The 20,274-nt window shown below is 48.5% G+C and overlaps 1 protein-coding gene across 1 annotated transcript; it reads right to left on the reverse strand.

The window, feature by feature from the left end:
• Positions 1–6,668: 6,668 nt before the first annotated feature.
• Positions 6,669–9,402, reverse strand: LOC109766141 (squamosa promoter-binding-like protein 10). Its single transcript, XM_020324911.4, has 3 exons — positions 8,546–9,402; positions 7,495–7,679; positions 6,669–7,377 (listed from the first exon to the last, which is right to left on the reverse strand). Exons 1-3 carry the CDS (start codon positions 9,211–9,213, stop codon positions 6,980–6,982), a joined length of 1,251 nt encoding a protein of 416 aa, XP_020180500.1. The 5' UTR covers positions 9,214–9,402; the 3' UTR covers positions 6,669–6,979.
• Positions 9,403–20,274: the final 10,872 nt, after the last annotated feature.

The raw sequence follows: 20,274 nt of genomic DNA on the forward strand, positions 1-20,274 counted from the left end.
GATTTTGCTCAACATATAGATCTAATAATATTATGCCTTTCAAGTGTTACTCCAGCAGTTGGTACATCAGTGTTCTACACTACTTAGGAATCATGATTGATTTTTTTTGTGTGTTCACAAGTTGAGAGAACTAGTTGTCCTGCCAATCACACATGCATGCATCAAAAGGAAACCCAAGGTTCAGTTAAGCATCAATGTCTGGAAGCAGAAGGAAATGCAAGTGCGGGTAAGAGCAGCGTACAACAGGAGCAAGACGATACCTCCATCTCCCAGAGCCGCTTGTTGGAGCCCATGATTTGAAGGCGTTGAGGCTGTCGTAGCTGCATCTAGGGTTCTCGAACTCCTCCAGGGGTTTTATCTCGTGCAGCAGAAAGAACTTGGCGAACAGAGCAACACGGAGAGGGAGATGGTGTCCTGCAGCAGAGAGGGAGAAGCATGAGCGTCACGAACAGAGCAACAGGAGCCCCAAAACAAATCGGGTCGAACCACAGAGAGAGAGAGAGAGAGAGAGAGAGAGAGAGAGAGAGAGAGGAGACCTTGTTGACGAGCTCCATGGCGTCGGAGCATCCGAGCCGCAGCGAACTCTCTCCTCGCGCGGAAGAACCCGCACGGCCGCGTCGTCGCCTGAGAGAAAGGAACGAACAAGTAGCCGCCCTCTCTTCCTCTCCTGGCGCGTGAGCGATTGGGAGGCGGGAGCAGACGACCTCGAGCACCCTATCGCGTGTCAACGGTGCGAGATTGGGTCTGGTAGCGTCGGGGCGGATCTGGCGGCCGCCTGATGTGCTGCTCGATCTGGGAGGGAGAGGAGGAGGGTGAAGGGTTTCGCGGCGACGGTGGGGGATAGGGCGGAGCAGGGGAGCGAAGTCACCGGTGGCGGTGGGTGGGGGCGGCGGCGAGGCGAGGGAGAGACGAGGAGGGAATCGAGCGAGGAAGATAGAGAGTGCGGGTGGGAGACGGGAGGGAGTGCGGGTGTCGAGAGGTGGGAGGGAGAGGGGAGGGGGAGCTCGATCTGAGGGAGGGAGACGGCGGTGGGAGAGATCGAGGGGAGCGCCGTCGATGGCGGCGGCGAGGAGATGGGGGGGAGGGGTGCGATGGGAGGAGGGGATCGATGGGATCTGGGTAGGTGGATGCGGGTGGGGTTTTCTTTTTCATTTTCTTTTTTTCTGTACATAAATGGATGGATGGATGGATGGATGTGGTATGGAGAGATGGATGGATGGGCGCCATGTCATCGATCCGTGTGACAACGAATTCCACCAATGGGAATAGAGCACATATAATTGTGTTTTTTCTTTTGTTTTTCTTATACTTTTTCACATGAAAAAATCAAATATTGATCTCACATTGTGCACAAGAGTGCATCTTCAAATGCCAAACAATGTTGCCTTAGAAAGTTTTCATTTTCTTTAGACGAAAACTCAATTTTCCATTTTTTGAGTGCCCAAAATGGGTTTAATCATGAAGGGCCTACCAAATATTTGTTACAAAATTGGACCAAATCATTTTTCTAAAATATTAGGTCATATTTAATCCATAGTTGACCAAATGGTTGGTGTCAAAAGCTTTTATCCACCTCTCGTGAAAAACACAAACTTCTGTCGATTCAATAGGAAGCGGGTCAAATTTAAACTGCAGCTACCTCGTAGTTTCCTCTTTGTTTTTTCCAAAAATCATTTCTAGGTACTTAAGTATATATTTAATCAGAGAAACACAAAAAAAATTCCAAGATTCAACTACTAGCTATGAACCGTCATTCCGCCGGTTTGACCGCATTTTGAAACGGGTATAAAAGATTCAAAAAAACAAAAAAATTGGAAAACCTTCGCATTGTGTCATTATATGTGACTAAGTTACCAGGAAAAATAATAAATTTATAATACGGCAATTCTTTTAAAAAAGTGTTCTCAGAAATGAGCTATCATGTGTGAAGATTCATGGCTTTCAACCCAAATGCTCAATCTTATGGCCACATTCATGGCATAGTTTGTTCAAATGATCTCATATTGTGCACAAGGGTGCATATTGGAATGACAAACAATGTTGCCTAAGGAAGTTTTCATTTTCTTTAGACGAAAAAATCATTTTCCATTTTTTGAGTGCTCAAAATGGTTTTTTTTGTGAAGGGCCTACCAAATATTTGTTGCAAAATTGGACCAAATCATTTTTCTAAAATACTATGCCATATTTAATGCACAATTGACCAAATGATTGGGTGTAAAAAGTTTTTGATCCACCTCTGGTGAAAAAGACAAATTTCCGCCGATTCAGTAGGAAGCGGGTCAAATTTGAACTGCGGCTGCCTCATAGTTTGCTATTTCTTTTTTACAAAAATCATTTCTAGGTACCAAAGTATCTATTTAATCAGAGAAACACCAAACAAATTCCAAGATTCAACCACTAGCTAGGAACGGTCATTCCCGCCGTTTTGACCGAATTTTGAAACGGGCATAAAAAATTCAAAAAAATCAAAAAATTGGAAAACCTTCGCATTGTGTCATTATATGTGACCAAGTTACCAGGAAATATAATAAACTTGTAATACGGCAATTCTTTTAGAAAAGTGTTCTCGGAAATGAGCTATCATGTGTGAAGATTCATGGCTTTCAACCCAAATGCTCAATCTTATGGCCACATTCATGGCATAGTTTGTTCAAATGATCTCATATTGTGCACAAGGGTGCATATTGGAATGGCAAACAATGTTGCCTAAGGAAGTTTTCATTTTCTTTGCACGGAAAATTCATTTTCCATTTTTCGAGTGCCTGCAATGAGGTTTTTTTGTGAAGGGACTACCAAATAATTGTCGCAAAAACGGACTACATCAATTTTATAAAATACTAGGCCATGTTTAATGCACAATTGAAAAAATGGTTGGGTGTAAAAAAGTTTATCCACCTCTGGTAAAAAAGACAAATTTCCGCCGATTCAGTAGGAAGCGGGTCAAATTTGAACTGCAGCTGCCTTATAGTTTGCTGTTTATTTTTTCCAAAAATCATTTCCAGGTACATAAGTATCTATTTAAGCATAAATACATGGTTTGGTGGTGATACGTTGAGGTTTGGACGGTGGCCCAGGGCCCCAACTCCAAAGCGCGTAGTCTCGCATGCCCGCCGCGTGGTCACCGCATGACCATGGCGTTGCCATGCGTTCTGGGAAGCCTAGGAATGTCTAGTAGGTTTGGCACTCCCCAGGTAGATGCTTGGAAGAAAATAACAACAGAAGAATCTCACGAGGGGACCGGACAATGCTCAAACATGAATTACCACCCAAGTGTTTGATTAGTGGTACGGAAAATGCACATGGCCAATGAGCCTGAGTTTTGGCCGAGGATGATCATGTACTAAGGACACTATCTTGGAAAATTTGCAGCTCAAATGGAGGAGCCTAGGTGTCACTTGCTTTGCAACGTACCACACTGCACATAAATATGAATGCTGTAGCCACACTCACATGTATTGTTAGATGGGGGTCAAATTTTGTGGAGAGCAATGATTTGGGAATATAGAAGTTGTGGCAAAAATTCAGCTCATTAGGATATGCCTAGCTAGTACTTCCTTCACAACAGTTCGAGTTGAACAAAAACTTTGGAAATTTGCTGAGAAAGATTTACCAGGCAAATGGAGTTGAATATTGTCATGAGGCAATGATTTTGATAGTAAAGAATGCCCAATTTTTTTTGGGAATTTTGAGAATGACAGAAATATAGGTTGCTTCACAACCTAGGGCAAAAATTGACACATGGACATGACACATAGGCAAAACTGATGAGGTGGCGCCTAGTCATAGCAATAAGTAGCAATGCATCCACGTTCACAACCTCATGACCATTTATATTGGTCGTAATCAGGTAGAAATAAGGTCACCGATCACTCTTGTCTGCTTTGTGACCATTTGGTGTAAGCGATTTCAGGTTTTGAGCCCTTCCAAGTGAAACGGCCGTGGATTTACGACCAATTCAGCTGGGGTCACTAAGAGAAGGTCACAAATTGACATATTTCTTGTAGTGTATACCTAAAAAGATAGAGATATTCCTCCCTAGCCATCCATTCCTCCAATTCTTTTAGGGAAAGCAAGAGTAGGTTCCAACCTACTATTTCACCAAAGCAAATCTCCAGTTCGTCGATTCCCCGCGCGATTCTACGCGTATCTTGTCACTCTTGGATTTGTTGGGAACCATAGACGGTTGGTGTTTTCCCGAAGCTTTCAAGTTGTGTGGTTGTACCCCGGGCTCCAAAACTACATGTGTTCTCTAAAAAATACATGTCTTTTGACAAGGTGAACTCCTTCTGAAAATACACGGACATTTAAAAAAATGTTCTGTGTATGTTTAAAATTCCTTCTTGTATTTGAAAAACTATACAAGTAATTTATAAAGTGCTCATGTTGTTATAAAAGAGCTGATGTATTTTTTGAATTTTGTGTTTATAAAAAAAAGAGGTCCATCAATGCGCGGGGGTGGGGGTGGGGACTGAAAAAGAAAAGAACCAAAAGAAATTTGAAGCTCTGAAAGAAAACCGAAGAAAAATGAGAAAGAGAAACACAAAAATATGACAAAATAGTCGGCCAGGTCATTCGCCTTCGTGTGACAAGATGAATTTTTGTTTATATGAGCTACATAATTCATATTTCATGTGTAAGTTAGTTTAATGACAACCAGATGTGGACCGTCCAAGACGTTTTTTTTTTCCACAGGCCAAACACGGTGATGCCAGTTTCCCTTTTATCTCTAATTTTTCTAGTGATTTTGTTTTAATTTTTCATTCTTCCTGGTTTTTTAGATGGGCAAGTCCATGTCGAGTTTTTTTTCCTCTTCTACTTTTTTTGTTATTTTTTCTTTTTAGTTTTTATTTTGCATGCATTTATTTTTGTTACTTTTACCTTTTCAATTTTTGTTCTAGATTTATGACTTTTATGTTTATCTCTTATAATTCAAACATTTTCCCTGTTGTATATCAAATACAGAACGGATTTGTTTGACGAAAGGGTCGAAGATTCTTTTTCTAAGTACACGACAACAATTTGCTTTACCATTTTCAAGTTTCTTATTTTCTGTATGTTTCTTTGGATAATGTATTCTTTTAAATGTACGAAATAGAAAAAGAAACCAAATGGGCCGTGGTCCACTACTGCCGGGTGCGTGCTAACGGTGTTATCCCACGCCCTACGAGCGGACTAGGATGATGTCTGGCGAGAGATAGGGGGTGTGTAAGCCGAAGGACCATTTCTTCTCCAGGCCCACTCTCCAGAGCCCAAGTTGAGCGGGGCAGGGCAGCCACTGCGAGCGATCAGGTCCGGTTCCTACATGACGTGCGCGACCGGACCTGACCCCCGCCGCAGGCTGCAAGCACCAGCAGCGAGCGAGCAGGGCACGCAGATTCGGCGTTTGTGGATAAACACGCACTGCCAAGCACAGATTTGGCGTGCCTGCGAAGTCGCCGGAGGGGTCGGTCCGTGGCAGCACCAACGAGCTAGACACGGCCCCAGCTCATATTAGCGGACTGGGTTAATTAAGCGCTCGCGGAATCTTGGCTGAAGAACAAGGCTGGGTTGTCAAATTTCTTTTCGCTTTTGCTAAACATCAAGTATACTCCCCTCGGCATCGATTCCCTTGAGCACAAGTAGTATGCATCTATGTAGACGCTTCAAAATTTTGCCCTAAGGGCATCTCCTGCGCGGACCTCAAATCGTCCGCAAACGTCTGGATCGAACTTTTTAGACGCTGCAAGCCATCTAACAGGGTCCCGTATTGTAAGCGGCCACCCATGTCTCAAACCCGAAAGCGAGCGAGCAAACACGATTTGCCTCGCCCTGCGCCGCATGCATGCATGCAACGCAACGGGCCCGGCCGAATTAATCGCGCCTGCACGCAGGCAGCATTCAATCTTCTGGCGCATGCATGCACGTACGGCCCGCCAAATACACATGTACGATGAGATGAACGCCCCAGATCCCAGGACGGGCCGCTACAGTCCCACGTCGTATCGGGGGGCAGCAAGGCGCCTAGGTAGGTCGATCCCCACCCGGCCACCCCACGCAAAATTAGCAGCCGTGCCCATGTGCATGCATGCACGCAGATCCGTCCATGCCTTTAGTTAATGTCGATGAACTCCATGCGCATGAATGCATGATGATGCAGTACTACGCAGTCTAGCCAGGTAGCCTTGTCGTGGATTAGGCCTCTCGTGTACGTACGTACGTACGTGCCCAGGCAGGATCTGTGGCGTGGAGGGCTCCATTTTGACACGCAGTTAATACCAAGAGCAAAGCAATTGCATGCATGGTCCAACCCTTCGAATTACTCTTGGTACTCCATGCATGCGTCGCATTGCACTGCCTGTAAAAACGGTCAGTGTTGAAAGCTTAGGCAATGGCGGATTCGAAAAGATTCTCGAGTAATGTGAGTTTGGGACCTCTCTTGGCAAAAGCTTTGGGCACGCAGTGAATTTTGAACTATCCTCTTGGAGCTAGCTACACACCCCTTTCTATGTGTAATGTGTTGATTATTAGCTAGCTGTAGAAGATATAAGATGTACTCCCTCCGTTCCAAAATAGATGACCCAACTTTGTACTAACTTTATACTAAAATTAATATAAAGTTGAGTCATCTATTTTGGAACGGAGGGAGTAGTAACACAGAAACTTAAATGCAAGGAGGCAGTGAAAAGATCAAGAACAGGGTGAAAAATAATACTAGCACAAACATTATTTCCTCACTGAAACAGAAGATGGCAGAAAGGCATGCTTGCTTGCGGCACTAGAGGAGCGCTGCAGGAAAGAAAGTTGAAAGAAAGGCATATGCATGCTTTAGCCAAGCACTGCACCGCCTTTGCTAGCTGATCTCAGCACTTTGAGACTATGGACTATACCCTTAAGGTTTTTTGCTCTCCTTTTTTTTACCTACACACAAATTAATTAAAGGACACTGTTGAGACAGTGCTAGGCTTAGGCTGGTCACCACTCCATGGCTCCATGTACGGGTCTACATGAAGTCCACCTCAAAGAGATGCATGTTATTGTTGTTGTTGTTGCCGCCGCCGTGGTTGCTGTTGTTGTTCTGGTCGGAGACCTCACCGTTGGCCGCCCCGGCAGACGGCAACCCGCTGGAGCACACCGACGAGCACGACAGGATGTTGCTGTTGCCGTTGCCGTTGTTGTTCTGCTGCAGCAGGGAGGTGATGAAGTGCTGCTGCTCCTGATGGTGGTGGTGGAGCTGCATGGCGTTGCTGAGGTGCTGGTGGTCGTCCTTCTCCCGTGGCTCTCCGAGGGTGAGTGTCATCGGCCTCGCCGCCGCCGCCGCCGCCTTGCTCTGGTCGTGCTGCTGCAGGCAGCTGATGGCGCTCGTGTTCGACGAGATGGTGGACTTGGTGGCGCTCAAATCTGCTCGATCGTACGTGGCAAAGGGAACTAATTAGCCGTGCGTGGTTAATAATGGTGATCAATTGCACTGGGTAGGATGCAAATGAAGCAAAGGTGCGTGCACGTTAGCTAGCTTACTGTTGTTGTCGGCGGCGTAGGAGCTCGAGATGGCGCCAGGGTTGGGTTTCTTGGAAGGCGGCGCCGAGTCCTTGGACGTCGCGGTCGTGCTGCTGCTCGCCGGCTTCCTCCGGCGGCGGTTGTGCTCGGCCAGCCTCTTCCGGCAGCTCCTCTTGGCCTCGTCGAACTCGGTGAGCACGTGGAACCTACACGACCAACAAACTTAACTCAATATTTTGCTCTGTTAAAAAACAAACTAACTTGCTAGTCAATCTTTAGCTAGCTAACAAACCTCGCAAAAAAATAATCTTTACCTAACAAAATACTAGCAGTAATTTCTCAAAAAAGAAATACTAGCAGTAAATAGCATCTACCGTTCAACCAAATAATGCTCATACACCAGATGACGAGCATGGATGGTCAAGAAAACTATAATTGGCATGCAAAAGTCTAGTCGGCACTGGCACCCTCCGCGACAACATTGGTCAATGGGAGGATAAAGAGGAAACGCCGGGGAAGAGATATGGTCAGGGCAAAAGCCTGGCGCCGGATCAGCCAGCGTCTCCCTCCTCTCCTCTCCCCCTAGTCTGCACTCTGCACCCTGCCAGCGGCATCCCGAAGCACGCAGCCTTTTCCCTCCGCCTTTTGATTCTCTCCCTTTCCACGACCCTTTCTCCGCCCATGGATCGATCCCCGGAAAACCACCAAGGAAAACGCCATGGGCAGATGCGAGCATGAGCATGACCTAGTACTCCTCCCTCCATGCCATGAAGCAGTGTTTTCTCTTGTCATTTTTTGGTTTGACATGACTGGTCGTCTCAGTGCGCGACTGAGCGGGCCGAGCTTTTCCATGGCTGCCCGCAACGGACAATGGACATGAGCCAAATCAGAGCGCGAACTGAAAAGGCAAACAGCTTCCACTGGCCCTACACCTAGCCTAGCTGCAACCTAGCTCTAGCTATAGCCATACAGGGCTTCTGCAAGAACATCACCTCACAAAGCAAGAACTACTGTTCCATTTGTAGAGAGAGAGAGAGAGGGAGTGGGGGTGTGGGGGTCTGGCTCTGCTGACCTGCTGCATTGCTGGCAGAAGCGCTGCTGCTTGCCGGCCGCGGCGACGAGGGACGCCTTGGCGTGGTACTCGCACACCTTGTGGCGCCGGTGGTAGTGCTTGGCGCCGGAGAGGTCCGCCTTGCAGCCCTCGGCCTGGCACCGCGGCGGCTGGTGGTGCGCGCCGCCGAACCCGAGCCCGAACACGCCGCCCAGGCGGGACCGCATGAGGAGACGGTCCACGGCCATCATGTCGCCGGGGGAGAAGTAGGTCCGCCGGCCGAGGTTGAGCCCGATCCTCCCCGCGTCCCCGGCGCCGCCCCCGCCCTCGCGCTTCACCATCCCGAGCGCCGGGTACACGTCGCCGTGGCCGTGCATGCCCATGGTCGGCATCTGCAGCTGCATCCCGGGCATGGGCGGTGGCGCCATGGGGAGCAGCCCGCCGGCGCCGCCCCCGTTCATCTGGTGGTGCGGCGCGTCCTGGAACTGGCCGAAGGCGGCGGCGGCCGCCGCGAAGTCGAAGTTGTCGTACATCATCGCGCCCTGGTGGTGGCGCTGGCCTCCCCCTCCGCCGCCGCCGCCGGCCTGCACCATGCCGGCGTGCTCGAAGCCGACGTAGGGCGGCTGCTGCATTGCCGCGAACGGGAAGTCGTCGCCCGCCGCCGCGTTCATCCTGCCGCCGCTCATCATGGCCCTAGTGTGTGTGTGGTCGCTCGGAGCTCAAGAAGAGAAGGCCGGGGGGAGCTAGCAGCTGGGAGGCGTGTGGTTGGCTAAGCTCGCTCGCTAGCTGTATGAATCAGTTGTGCTGTGCTGTGTAAGGTGGTGGAGGGCGCAGAGGTGGTTAAAAAGGCAGCCAGGAGAGAGAAGAGATTGAGAGAGAGAGCAATGCGGGTAGTGTACTGTGGTGTAGAGAGAGAGAGAGAGAGAGAGAGAGAGAGAGAGTGATGGAGAGTGTGGAGGAGGGAGGAGGGTGATGAGTGTGTGCGTGTCCCTTGGCAATAACTCTTGGCGCGTAGCTTGTCCGGGAGTGGCATGTATGTGTCAGCGGCCTCGCTGGACGAAGATGGCCGGGCCTTCTCCTTGCTGTTCCGGTGCAACAAGTCGCCGTGGTTGTTTTGGAGAGAGAAGCGTATACCCCCACAGAGAAGACATGCATGGACACTTGCGTGGGCTATGTACTTATTTTCTTATTGTTGTTTTTCTTGTGCTTGCAAAATCAAAATGTGATTCTGGTTCGAATATGTACTCACGTGAACTTCTTTGGGCCGGATGTGTCCGCAACCTTTTGTGTTCCTAGTGCAACCACAACGCGGATCACCAAATCGATCGCAAAATGTTCATCGGACCGGACGGTCCGGATATTTTAATCGTCCAACCACGGGCATTAAATTTGTCCAGACCGACCCAGACATTTGAATTCTCGCAAACCGACACCAAACTGAGGGTAGGTTTGGGGGAGTCCGAACGTCCGTCACGTTGGATTCCAACACCCTGGACCCACCGAAAAAACCCTTCTCCATGCCTCGAGATCTCCTCCATGCATTCAGAGTGGACGTCATCGGTCGGCTACCAGTATTCATGCCAGCTGACCATCCGTCCGCCTAAATGGCATTCACACCAGGATGGAGCCTCAAAAGCTTACTCCAGTGCTCCACATTCAACCCATTGCACCGCCTACCCTAGTTATTTAAGTCGACTGGCCACGATCGAGTACCCTACCCCTCTGTGGCCTTTTTCACTGTCCAAGCCATCGTCATATTACCCCTTCTTCACACCCCTGTTCGAGCACCTTCGCATCATTGTCCGTCATGTGCTGGCGCAATCGCTGGCACCGCTCGTGGGTGGTAGAGGCAACTCTCACCGCGGTGCCTCACCAAAATCTTGGCGGAGGTCCATGTCGCAAAGTCCCGGCCCCAGCCTGCATTGTGGTGGGCCAACTCCGAGCTCTTCGGATTCAGAGCTGAGATAAAAGGAGGAGGCGGAGGAGGAGCTGGCGCCAGTGGAGGAGACACTCGTGTCTGTGTGAAGACAGCTGCAGGCAGAGCATCACTACAACCAAAAATTCCTTTGGTGGTGGTGGTGTGTGTGGGGGGGGGGGGGGGGGGGCAGTGGCTGGTAAATGACTAGCTGGACGCGGAGCACGCGAACATAGCTGTTGTCACGTCCATGGTTGTGGTAGACCCGACGATCATCGATGTCAACCTGCCGTGGTTGCCTCCATGCACAGCTCCCGCCATCCGTGATGCCCATTGGCAGCTCCGCGCGAACATGTAGGGGAGCGCAACCGGCTCTTCGAGGGGCTGGAAGCGGATGATGGCGACGCGCCTGGCCAACACGACAATGTTGCCAAAGAGGCATCCGTCGTCAGCTTCTCCTCATTCGCACTGGCCGCCAATGACGACAAGACCAAACTGTCCCGTGTGGGGCACGTCGACCTCATCTCCGACGGGGAGAAGTAGAATACGATTTTTAGTTGTTTTTAGGTCCTTTTGCTATGTAAAAATTATTCAAAAATCAATAGAAAATCATGACTGCTTTTATTTGTTTACTCCGGTTGGAGGGCCGGTGCCTCGCCCACTGCCTGCGGACACGTCTAGACGTGTCCATGGACATTTTGTGCCGTTCATTTTGGTCATCCCGTTGGAGTTTTCCTTGCTCTCGACATTTTTCTCCTCAAAATGCATGCTCGATCCCATTGACCATGTGTGCATGTATATGTACTATCAAAACGATACAGACAGGAAGAAAGAGCAAGGGAAGGGAGAGGGAGAGGACTAAACAAAGACTACCACCGCTACTAGTTGTGATACTATGATCTTTTTCTGTTTGTTTCCTGTGCACAAACGGCACCTACCAAGCAGCCAGGGAGCAGTTGCTGCTTTCTTCAGGGTAGCTTGGCTGCTTTCTTGTGTATGGCAAAGCTATAGGGTTTCTTACTTTCCCACAATGGTCCGGCTTTCCTCTGTTAACACATCAGCAACTAGCTAGCCAACACTCAATGCAAAATAGTTGTGTGGGCTAACTCTTGTGGAAACATGAGCTGTTTTCTTTGAGCAGGAAAAATGAAATGTTTAAGTTACCCCCTAGATGATGAAACTTAGTTAACATAATACAAGTTCGGAGCGTGTGGAATAATTGGGACATGGATGGAAACTGTTTGATGGCATGCTTGTCAATAAAAATAGCAAAATCATGGGATGGCTTAAAAAAAGGTTTACTGAACTAAGAAGTGGCATTTCGCAATTGCATAAGCTTGTTTAATAAGCACAAATAAAACTACTAATGGAATCTCTTATTATCCTGCAAAAGATATGTTTATATACTGTAAGATATGTTTGGGGAAGCAAATACATTGTACTGTAGGTGAATTCATGCATACATAATGTTTTGTACATATAATGCAATTATGTATCACGAAAGCACGGTCGGGCTCATAGCACTATAGTCCTTTGCATTATTCATGCAGTTGGCAACAATGTTGAATTTCTCGTTGACAGTACAAGTTTTAGCACATATCCAGAACAACAAACATGCACATCACCTCATATAATTGCAATTGATGCTCACAATTTAATTATAGTCAATGAATGACAATTGATGAGTCCATGAAGAAAAAACACCTACTGCGTAGACTTTCACCCCTTGTCACAGCTCAACAAGATGTTTTGCAACAATGAAATATCAACAATTTTTTCAATGTTGATACATGTTTGTATATGCAGTGGAATGTGATGTTGTGTATAAATGCTTATTTCTATAGGTTATACTTGTGAATGTTGTTATCTGAGTTCAACTGTGTGAATAAGGTGATATGAGTACATATTTGTGCTTCAACATATATCACCATATAGGCTTTGCTGAGGTCATCATGTATCGTAGTGAGCCACACAATGGCGTCAAAATTGAGAATTATTTTTAGTGAAAAGTGGCATAGAACAAGAAAAGAGACACATTGCTCATTGGTATAGTGACAACTCAGAATATAAGTTTGTAGTAACTAAGAATGCTAACCCTCGCAGCTAATAGTAAGGGTATAAGAACATCTCCAAAGGCTTCCCATATAGCCGCACCATTTGTCCAGACAAAAAACACAGGGCCAAAGGGTCTTCCCAAACCATCCTGATCCATCTGAACAAGCCGCACCGTCCCAAACCTAGCCCACCTCTAGGGTGGGTATGGGGCTATTCGGACACGTCTGGACATGTCCACCAGGTTGGCCCTCACTGGTATCGCCCATCCGTACTCCACATAATCCTCATCCGCACGATCAACCCAAAACCCTAACCCTAGCTCTCACTGTCACTCCCCTCTCATCTCATCTCTGCCCCTCTCCTCTCGTATCATTTCCATCTCCAGCTCCGAATCTGGATCAGACCCTGATGGGGTGAACGGGAAGCTCATCGAGGCCAAGGAAGAGTAGCAGTTCCTGCCCCGTCGGTATTGGGCGGAGACCTGTGGCTGGGCGCCATCCCCACCACCCCGGCGCGGATCCAACATCCGGGCGGCATCCCGGCCACCCTGGCACGGGTCGATCGAAAGCAAGTGATCACTGTAGCGCGAGTGGAGTAGAAACGGCGCCGGTTTTCCTCATTCGCTCCATGCCATGCTGCCCGAGGGGTGGGTGCAGCTAGGGTTTGGGTGTCGGGTTTCGAGGAGGCCGCGCGACCGGAGTGGGAGCGTGGACTGCGACCGGTCCATGACTTCCCATTTAAGAAGGACGCCACCCGCTCGCCTGGGTGGATGACAGGTGGGGCCGACCGCGCGTGCGCATTAATGTTGGGCGGTGGGAGGTAGGTGGCCAACTGCCATGCGGCCCCGAAGCGGACGAACGGCGCGTCCGTTTACTGTCCACCGCGACCCAAACTCGGCGCAAATTTGCGCTCGAAATGGGTCGGCCCGGACACAAAACGGACCAGATGAGTTCAGGCCATCGCACGCTGGGCCGTGGGGTCTGTCCGTTTTGCCCCAAACAGACAGGGCCGGACGGGATGAGGTCACGCGCTGGAGTTGGCCTTAAAAGGAAGAAACGGAGGACGGTTGTAGGGGCGGACAAGTGAGGCTAGACCCCTGCTGTCCGCGGACATATGAGGGCTCAAAATTTGTCCATTGCCCTTGGAAATGCAAGTTCCAAGCTTGCAGGCATGTTTTCCCACCCAACTAAATGCACACAGCTCACTGATCTGGTGCACATAAAGATCTGCTCAGCTAATTGGCAACCTAGCCCCCACACATCCATCGTAATCCATACACGTGGTGCATCCGTGCCGCCCGTAATCAGTATCAGTAGACGAATTGGTGAGCATGCAACAGTACAAGTACTACACTGACCCCTGCCTTGCATTGCCTTGTGTACATGAAAACACAGCCTGTAGCAGTTTACAGAACACTGACACGATCGCCTTAACCGTTCTTTCCCTTTTCAGAGAACTGACAAGTTTCCGGACCGGAACGATATACACTGCCCCCTGCCATTTTTTACCGTATCGTGTACAGTGCCTTCTGCCTGCTGCATGTATCTAGGCTTTCTCCCTCTTGGTGCCCATGATGGCACGGAGTGATAAATACTTACCACTGGTGGCACCGTAAGAAAATTTGAATAGCGTGGTCCGGTCCTACGTGCACACCGACGCATTTCCCGTATAAGTACGTGGTGCACAGTAAAATTACAGCACATTTGCACGTACTGAGCGTAAGTACGTAGTTACCATGCGACCGGGTAAATGCACGTATATATACATTGCAAGCTGCACACCTGAAGCAGATGATTTTTATCCATGCCTTCGTACCCACTTGTATGTTTTGCTTGAACTCTTTTTTACATGGACAACAAGGCCACGCACGCACATCACTACACAGCACGTACACCCCACGCACAAAGACATTACACATATACATTTATCTTTTAATCACGTTTGGATCACAGGGATCAAGAATAATTACGCTTAGTCTCACTAAATTTGTAGGGTTTTGCAAGTAACAACTATTGAGTTTTCCTTGGTTTTAGTTGATTGAGATTTCTTGATCACTTGTTTAGTTGCTTATCGTACAGACTATAGTGCCACACAATCGGTTACCGCCTCTTCAATTGGTGTTAGAGATGTAAATAGGGTCCTGTTTAATTCTGTTTAAACCCACTAATGGTCTAACAGTTCAATAATTTGTGTTTCTCGGAGAAAGTGAACTATGGAGCTAGCTAAAGCTAACTAAACGGGACTTGCAGATGCCGCTTATTGGCCATTTATATCCCTAATTGGTGTGTTCCCTTAGGGCACAGTTGGTTGAGATTCCTGACGTCTTAGTCTATTTAGAAAAACCCAACTTCACTTCCGTGAAAACTGGAAATTACATAGAAACAACTGCAAGTCAAAAGGAATTCTCAATCGATTGAGACTTAGCAAAACCAAAATTTATAGTGTGTGTTTAAGTAGAGCCTCTTTGGATCCCATGACTATAGAAACACATGATCAAATATGAAAGGCACGCCATTAGAATGCTATTATGTCTTGCATCCTATAAGATGAAAGCATATGAATATTCAAGAAGTCCCTTTTGGATGTTGAACAGGGAAAAAAATATACAAGGGTCCAAAGTACTTGAGTAGATGGACAAGGGAAAGAGAAAGACCCTTCATGAACAGTAAATCAAAAAATAGAACCAAAAATAAAAATAATTCTGAAACTTTTTGGCACCAAACATGGTCAAACATATTAGGTGCTTGCAGACTTTTGTCCAGAAATAACATTTGTGGAGCCCTAAAAAAATAAGTGCTCAAAGTTTTGAACACTTTTGAGCAACAATTTTATTGTTTTCTATTTTGATCTCCTCGAATGTTATTTGCGGACGAATTTTTGCAAGCAACTAATATGCTTGCATTCCTATGATCCAATAAGTATGTAGGAATAGGAAAGGAGTTTTTCTTAGGATTGCATTTTTGTTTCTCCAAATTTATTTTGCTCCCAAAGAACCCTGTAGGTGTGAACATCAGGATTTGAACCACATAGCTCCACCACCTCACCAAGAGTCAGTTCTCTTGAACATCATCTTATGACAAGTATATTTACCAAAACAAATTGTGCATAAATATGACCGTGCACCCATTAGAAAACATATATTTGCAATTTGTATACACCTTTGAAAAATGTAAATCTCCACTGTCCATGTGGGACCCATAGGCCGATCACATTTCCCACCATACATGTGTTGCTATCCTCTTTCGGAGTTTTAGATATATCCGGTTTAATCCATTTCTACCACAAGTAACTTGAGACGAAGAGAGTATTATACTACTTGGCGTAGCAATGATGTTCGCGCATCCTTTAAAAAATTAACAACATCTCGAAGCTTAGAAACACACACACTTGAATATAACATGGCAGAACTACGTCGAGCAGCTGCTCTATATACGTACGGACATGCGTAGTACTACGTGCTTGCGGGTGGTCACCACGTACACGCGCAAAAGGAATGATCGCGCACGTACGACGTACGTGGTGTAGGCGACATTGCTCGATGATTAATTCGCTATTCATGTCGTCCGCCACCAATGGATCTTTCGTGCAAACGTGCACTAATCTTTCGCCATCGATGCATGCTACGGTACACCCAAATGTATCCATCGGCGTGTGGTATTTAAGCTTGCATTGCATGAATGCATGGCTGGCTGGCTAGCTAGCTGCTCGTTGAGTTGCATGTCATCGGGTGCGCATGTTACCCGCTTTGAGTGTCACACGGGTACGTAGGTACACCATCGATCCCACTATTTTGTACACCATGTATGGCTTCCATGTACGCACGACGATGTACTCTCTCTCTCTCTCTCTCTCTCTCTCTCTCTCTCTCTCTCTCACACACACACACACACACACACACACACACACACACACACACACACACAAGTATCTCTCTTGTTTTAAATTGGCCGCCTAACGACTATCTCTCCTGGCATTTGTATGCAAGAAACAAAGGAAAGAAAATATGGACAAGGAAACAAAGCTGGATGGATCGACGGTGGATATCATTACGACATTATTAACTGGAACCACATGCTGACATGTGTGCATGCATGCATTAGTTACATTACCATTGAATTCCGTGGGGGCAGGATCCTCTTCACAGAGATTTGGCCTCAGAGGCAGTTAAGTCGGGCTAGGCTAGGTGGTGGCGGAGTAGTAGTACTAGTACTCCTACGTCCTTTGCCCTAGCGCAAGCAAGTCCACTGTTCACAGTTCCATGCATACATATCGTTAGATACGCCAGTGCAGATCAACCGATGGATCCATCATATGAACTTCATTGACCATCAATAGTGGAGTATCTTATGTAGCCGTAGGGTAGCTAGAGGTTGCTAGGGGTCATACGTCTATGTACAGTGTGCTATATACGCATAGATCCTATATTTACGCGAGTATATACATGTCGACGGTACGTACGTGCATTACATTGATCGACCAATCAAGTAGCTAGCCCAGACACGCATCCGCATGAACGCAGCACGTGCATGCGTGGTGTACGCACGCGCGCACGCTGCCGGCCGTGGCCGTAACGCGCCAAACGGATCGAAATGCACTTACTTACGCGTGCGTGTACGTGCCAACTTAGTATCGGCGCACGTACGGGCCGGCCGGCACATGGGAATCGCTAGAGCGTAGGTAGGCGCACGTAGCACGGATGGTTTAATACATTGGCATGATGCCATGATGGCTAGACATGTATATACACGATCCTGAGTACAGTACGTACTTGTCATTAAGTCTTCCTCCTCACTGCATCAGCAGGAATTTCTCCATGCATGGCTCACTTTTTTTTACTGATGTATTTGCACAGTGTGTTCGGTGAACCGTACGTGTGTTCGATCGATCGTACTTCGTCCACGGGGTAACGTTTATTTACAGTGTGCATGGACACTTGGTCAGTACTCAGTAGTCAGTAGTGACATACTAGTATAGTAGTACAACTGTTTTGGGAACCTTTCACAGTTGGAGCATGTTGTGTATACCACACGGTCTTCAGCTCATACGCACTCTGGAGTGTGGAGTGAACTCTCTGAAACCATTTGGAGCCAGCCAGTGCTCAGCAGGTAGTAGGTCCAACAAACAATTATCTCACGGCTATTTTATTTTGACTGTGCACCGGGCCCTTTGTTCGACACAGGAACAAGACGGAAGACCCAGTCTTATTAAACTGATAAACAAATGTACTGTACGTGGATTTAAGACGCATGATCAATACTATACGTCTGCAGAAAATCTGGTACGCATCCAGGCACGTACTACAAGGTGGCAAATGGCAACTAGGCTGCGGCTGGCAGGCTAGGATACAAATTTCTCGCCCGGATTTCCCTGGGCTAATGATGCGTACGTGTATGCATATTTATTGATAGATTGAATATATTCCCCTGCGTGTAAATTGGTTCCAGGACGTACGTACTGAGCCAGTGCAGCAGCTAGCTATATATCCGACAGGCATGCATGATCGATGCATGCAGGAAATACAGTATCAGGGCAGAAGATCTTCGCGGTGATCTCGTAGCACTAATTAGGATGTCTTCATGAGTATTAATAGCGCCGGGCTGCAAAATAATATTTACTCACCGCAGTGGTTACGGCCTTAATGGTGCATCAATCGACCTCTGCTCTTGTTTTATTGGATTCCTCATTGTTCTTGTCCTTGATCGATAATAATGTTTACTCACCGCAGAGGTAGTACATGACAAATTCACGGTGTTTTTTTATCACATCCGATCAACGAATTCGTATGGTAATTAGGATCATGCTAGTTAAGTAGTTTCGCCATCATATATCTCCGCTGGGGCTTTGGTTGGATTCCACTAATCAGAGTATATATAAAGGTGGGTGGTGTATGATCGCAGACACAAGTGAATCTCGCGGTTTCATTTTGCATCCCGTACGACTTGGAGAAGATAATGATGTTGATCTGGCAACCTTCATTATACTAATGTTGTTTTCTACATGAACTAATAAAGGGAGGCATGCACTGCCGTTTCAGACCAGGCGGCGGCCCTACTAGTCATTTCATCAATGGATAAGGGTCACGTTTATGTTAATGCATGTTCCTTCATAAGAAATTAGGCCAACTCCACCGCGCAACGCCATCCTGTCCGGCCTCGTCCGTTTGGGGTAAAAAAACAAACCAGACAGCCCAGCGCGCAGGAGCAAATGGATTCTTGTCCGTTTTCTGTCTGCTTTCGACCCATCCCGGCCCAAGTTTGCGCCGATTTTTGGATGAAACGGACAGCGCGCGGACGGGCGGGACGCGCGCGCTTGTCCTTCCCTGGCCCGCCTGTCGATGGCACAAAACAACCCCCCCCCCCCCCCCGCGCGCCCCATTTGGCGCCATTTCCCCCAAACCCTCCCACGTCCCTCCCGACGCTCCCTCCCCCTCCCCCATGTCCATGGCCGACGCCCAGCCGAATTCCGGCGGCCTGGCCGTCGACGCGCCCGGAAAGGTCAAGAAGAAGGCGGCCAAGGCGCCAAGGAAGCCGCGGTCGGAGTGCACGCCGGAGGAGATCGCCAAGCTGGACAAGGAATCGGCGAAGAGGAGAAACTGGAGGGCGGTCGTCAAGGTCAATGTTGCCGCGGCCAAGTTCGCCGCCGAGCGCGATGCGATGGAGGCCGCGCGGGGCAAGGCCGCGGTCGACGAGAAGGAGGACATCGTCAACAAAGCGCACGCCCTCCTCATGCTTGGCATGTGCCGTCCGGCTGGTTTCCCTGCAGCGGCCCTCGGCCCGGCGAGCACAGGCTCGTCGGTCGCCCGGCCTCCGCACTGCCAGTCGCCGACGTCGCGGACCACACCTATGTCGCCCGGCTTTTCCCCGCCAAGCCACGACGCCCAGACCCGTTTCTCAGGGTCGCTGGACGTTGGCGTGATCGCGCCGTCCACCCCGCGCCCCTCGGCCGTCATCGACCTCAACGTCACGCCTGGGTCCAGCAGCGGCGGCCGGCCGCCATCCGTCGAGATGCAAAGAAAGCATGCATGGCCACCGTTTACGAGCACCATGCCGCCCCCCCCCCCCCCCCCCCCCCGCGTCTTGTTCGACGGAATGCCAACACCAACGCCACCGGTCGACGACCCCTTCTACAACCAGTTCATGGAGGATGTGATCTACGAGGGTGGGCAGGGCCGTGCCTACGACCCCGAGGAGACCCAAAGTCAGGATGGCCGCGCCCAGTACGATCCCGATGAAGAGGTCGACGACTGTGCTGACTACGACCATGGTGACTCGTGGCATGAAGACGATGACATCTATTGCGAAGGTGATGGTGATGAAGAAGAAGGCAATGGCATTGATATTGGTGGCGAGCCATTGTTCATCGACGAGCTCACCCAAAGAGCGGAAGCACAAAAGAGGGGGAAGAGCATTCGCAGGGGTTCATATACACAAGATGAGCACAAGTTGATTTGCCAATGTTGGATGGAGATTAGCCAAGATCCGAAGACCGGCGCGCAACAAAAGGGCCTTGTTTTTTGGACGAGAGTCCACAAAACATTCCATGAAAGGAAGATGTTTGAGCCCTACCAAATGACAAGCAACCATGGCATCACCTCGATTCAAAAGAGGTGGTTGTTCATCTAACAAGAGTGTAACAAGTATTGCGCCGCATTTGAGAGAGTTGAAACACGGCCCGTGAGTTGTCTCGGCGTTGGGGACATGGTATGCTCTCCTTATCCTAGTCCTTTCCTTGCTACAGCCATGAGACTTCGGCCTTGTATATGTTTGCATGTTCAATTGTT

The sequence above is a fragment of the Aegilops tauschii genome, chromosome 7 (genome assembly GCF_002575655.3).
Source record: "Aegilops tauschii subsp. strangulata cultivar AL8/78 chromosome 7, Aet v6.0, whole genome shotgun sequence".
NCBI classification, from domain to species: Eukaryota; Viridiplantae; Streptophyta; class Magnoliopsida; order Poales; family Poaceae; genus Aegilops; species Aegilops tauschii.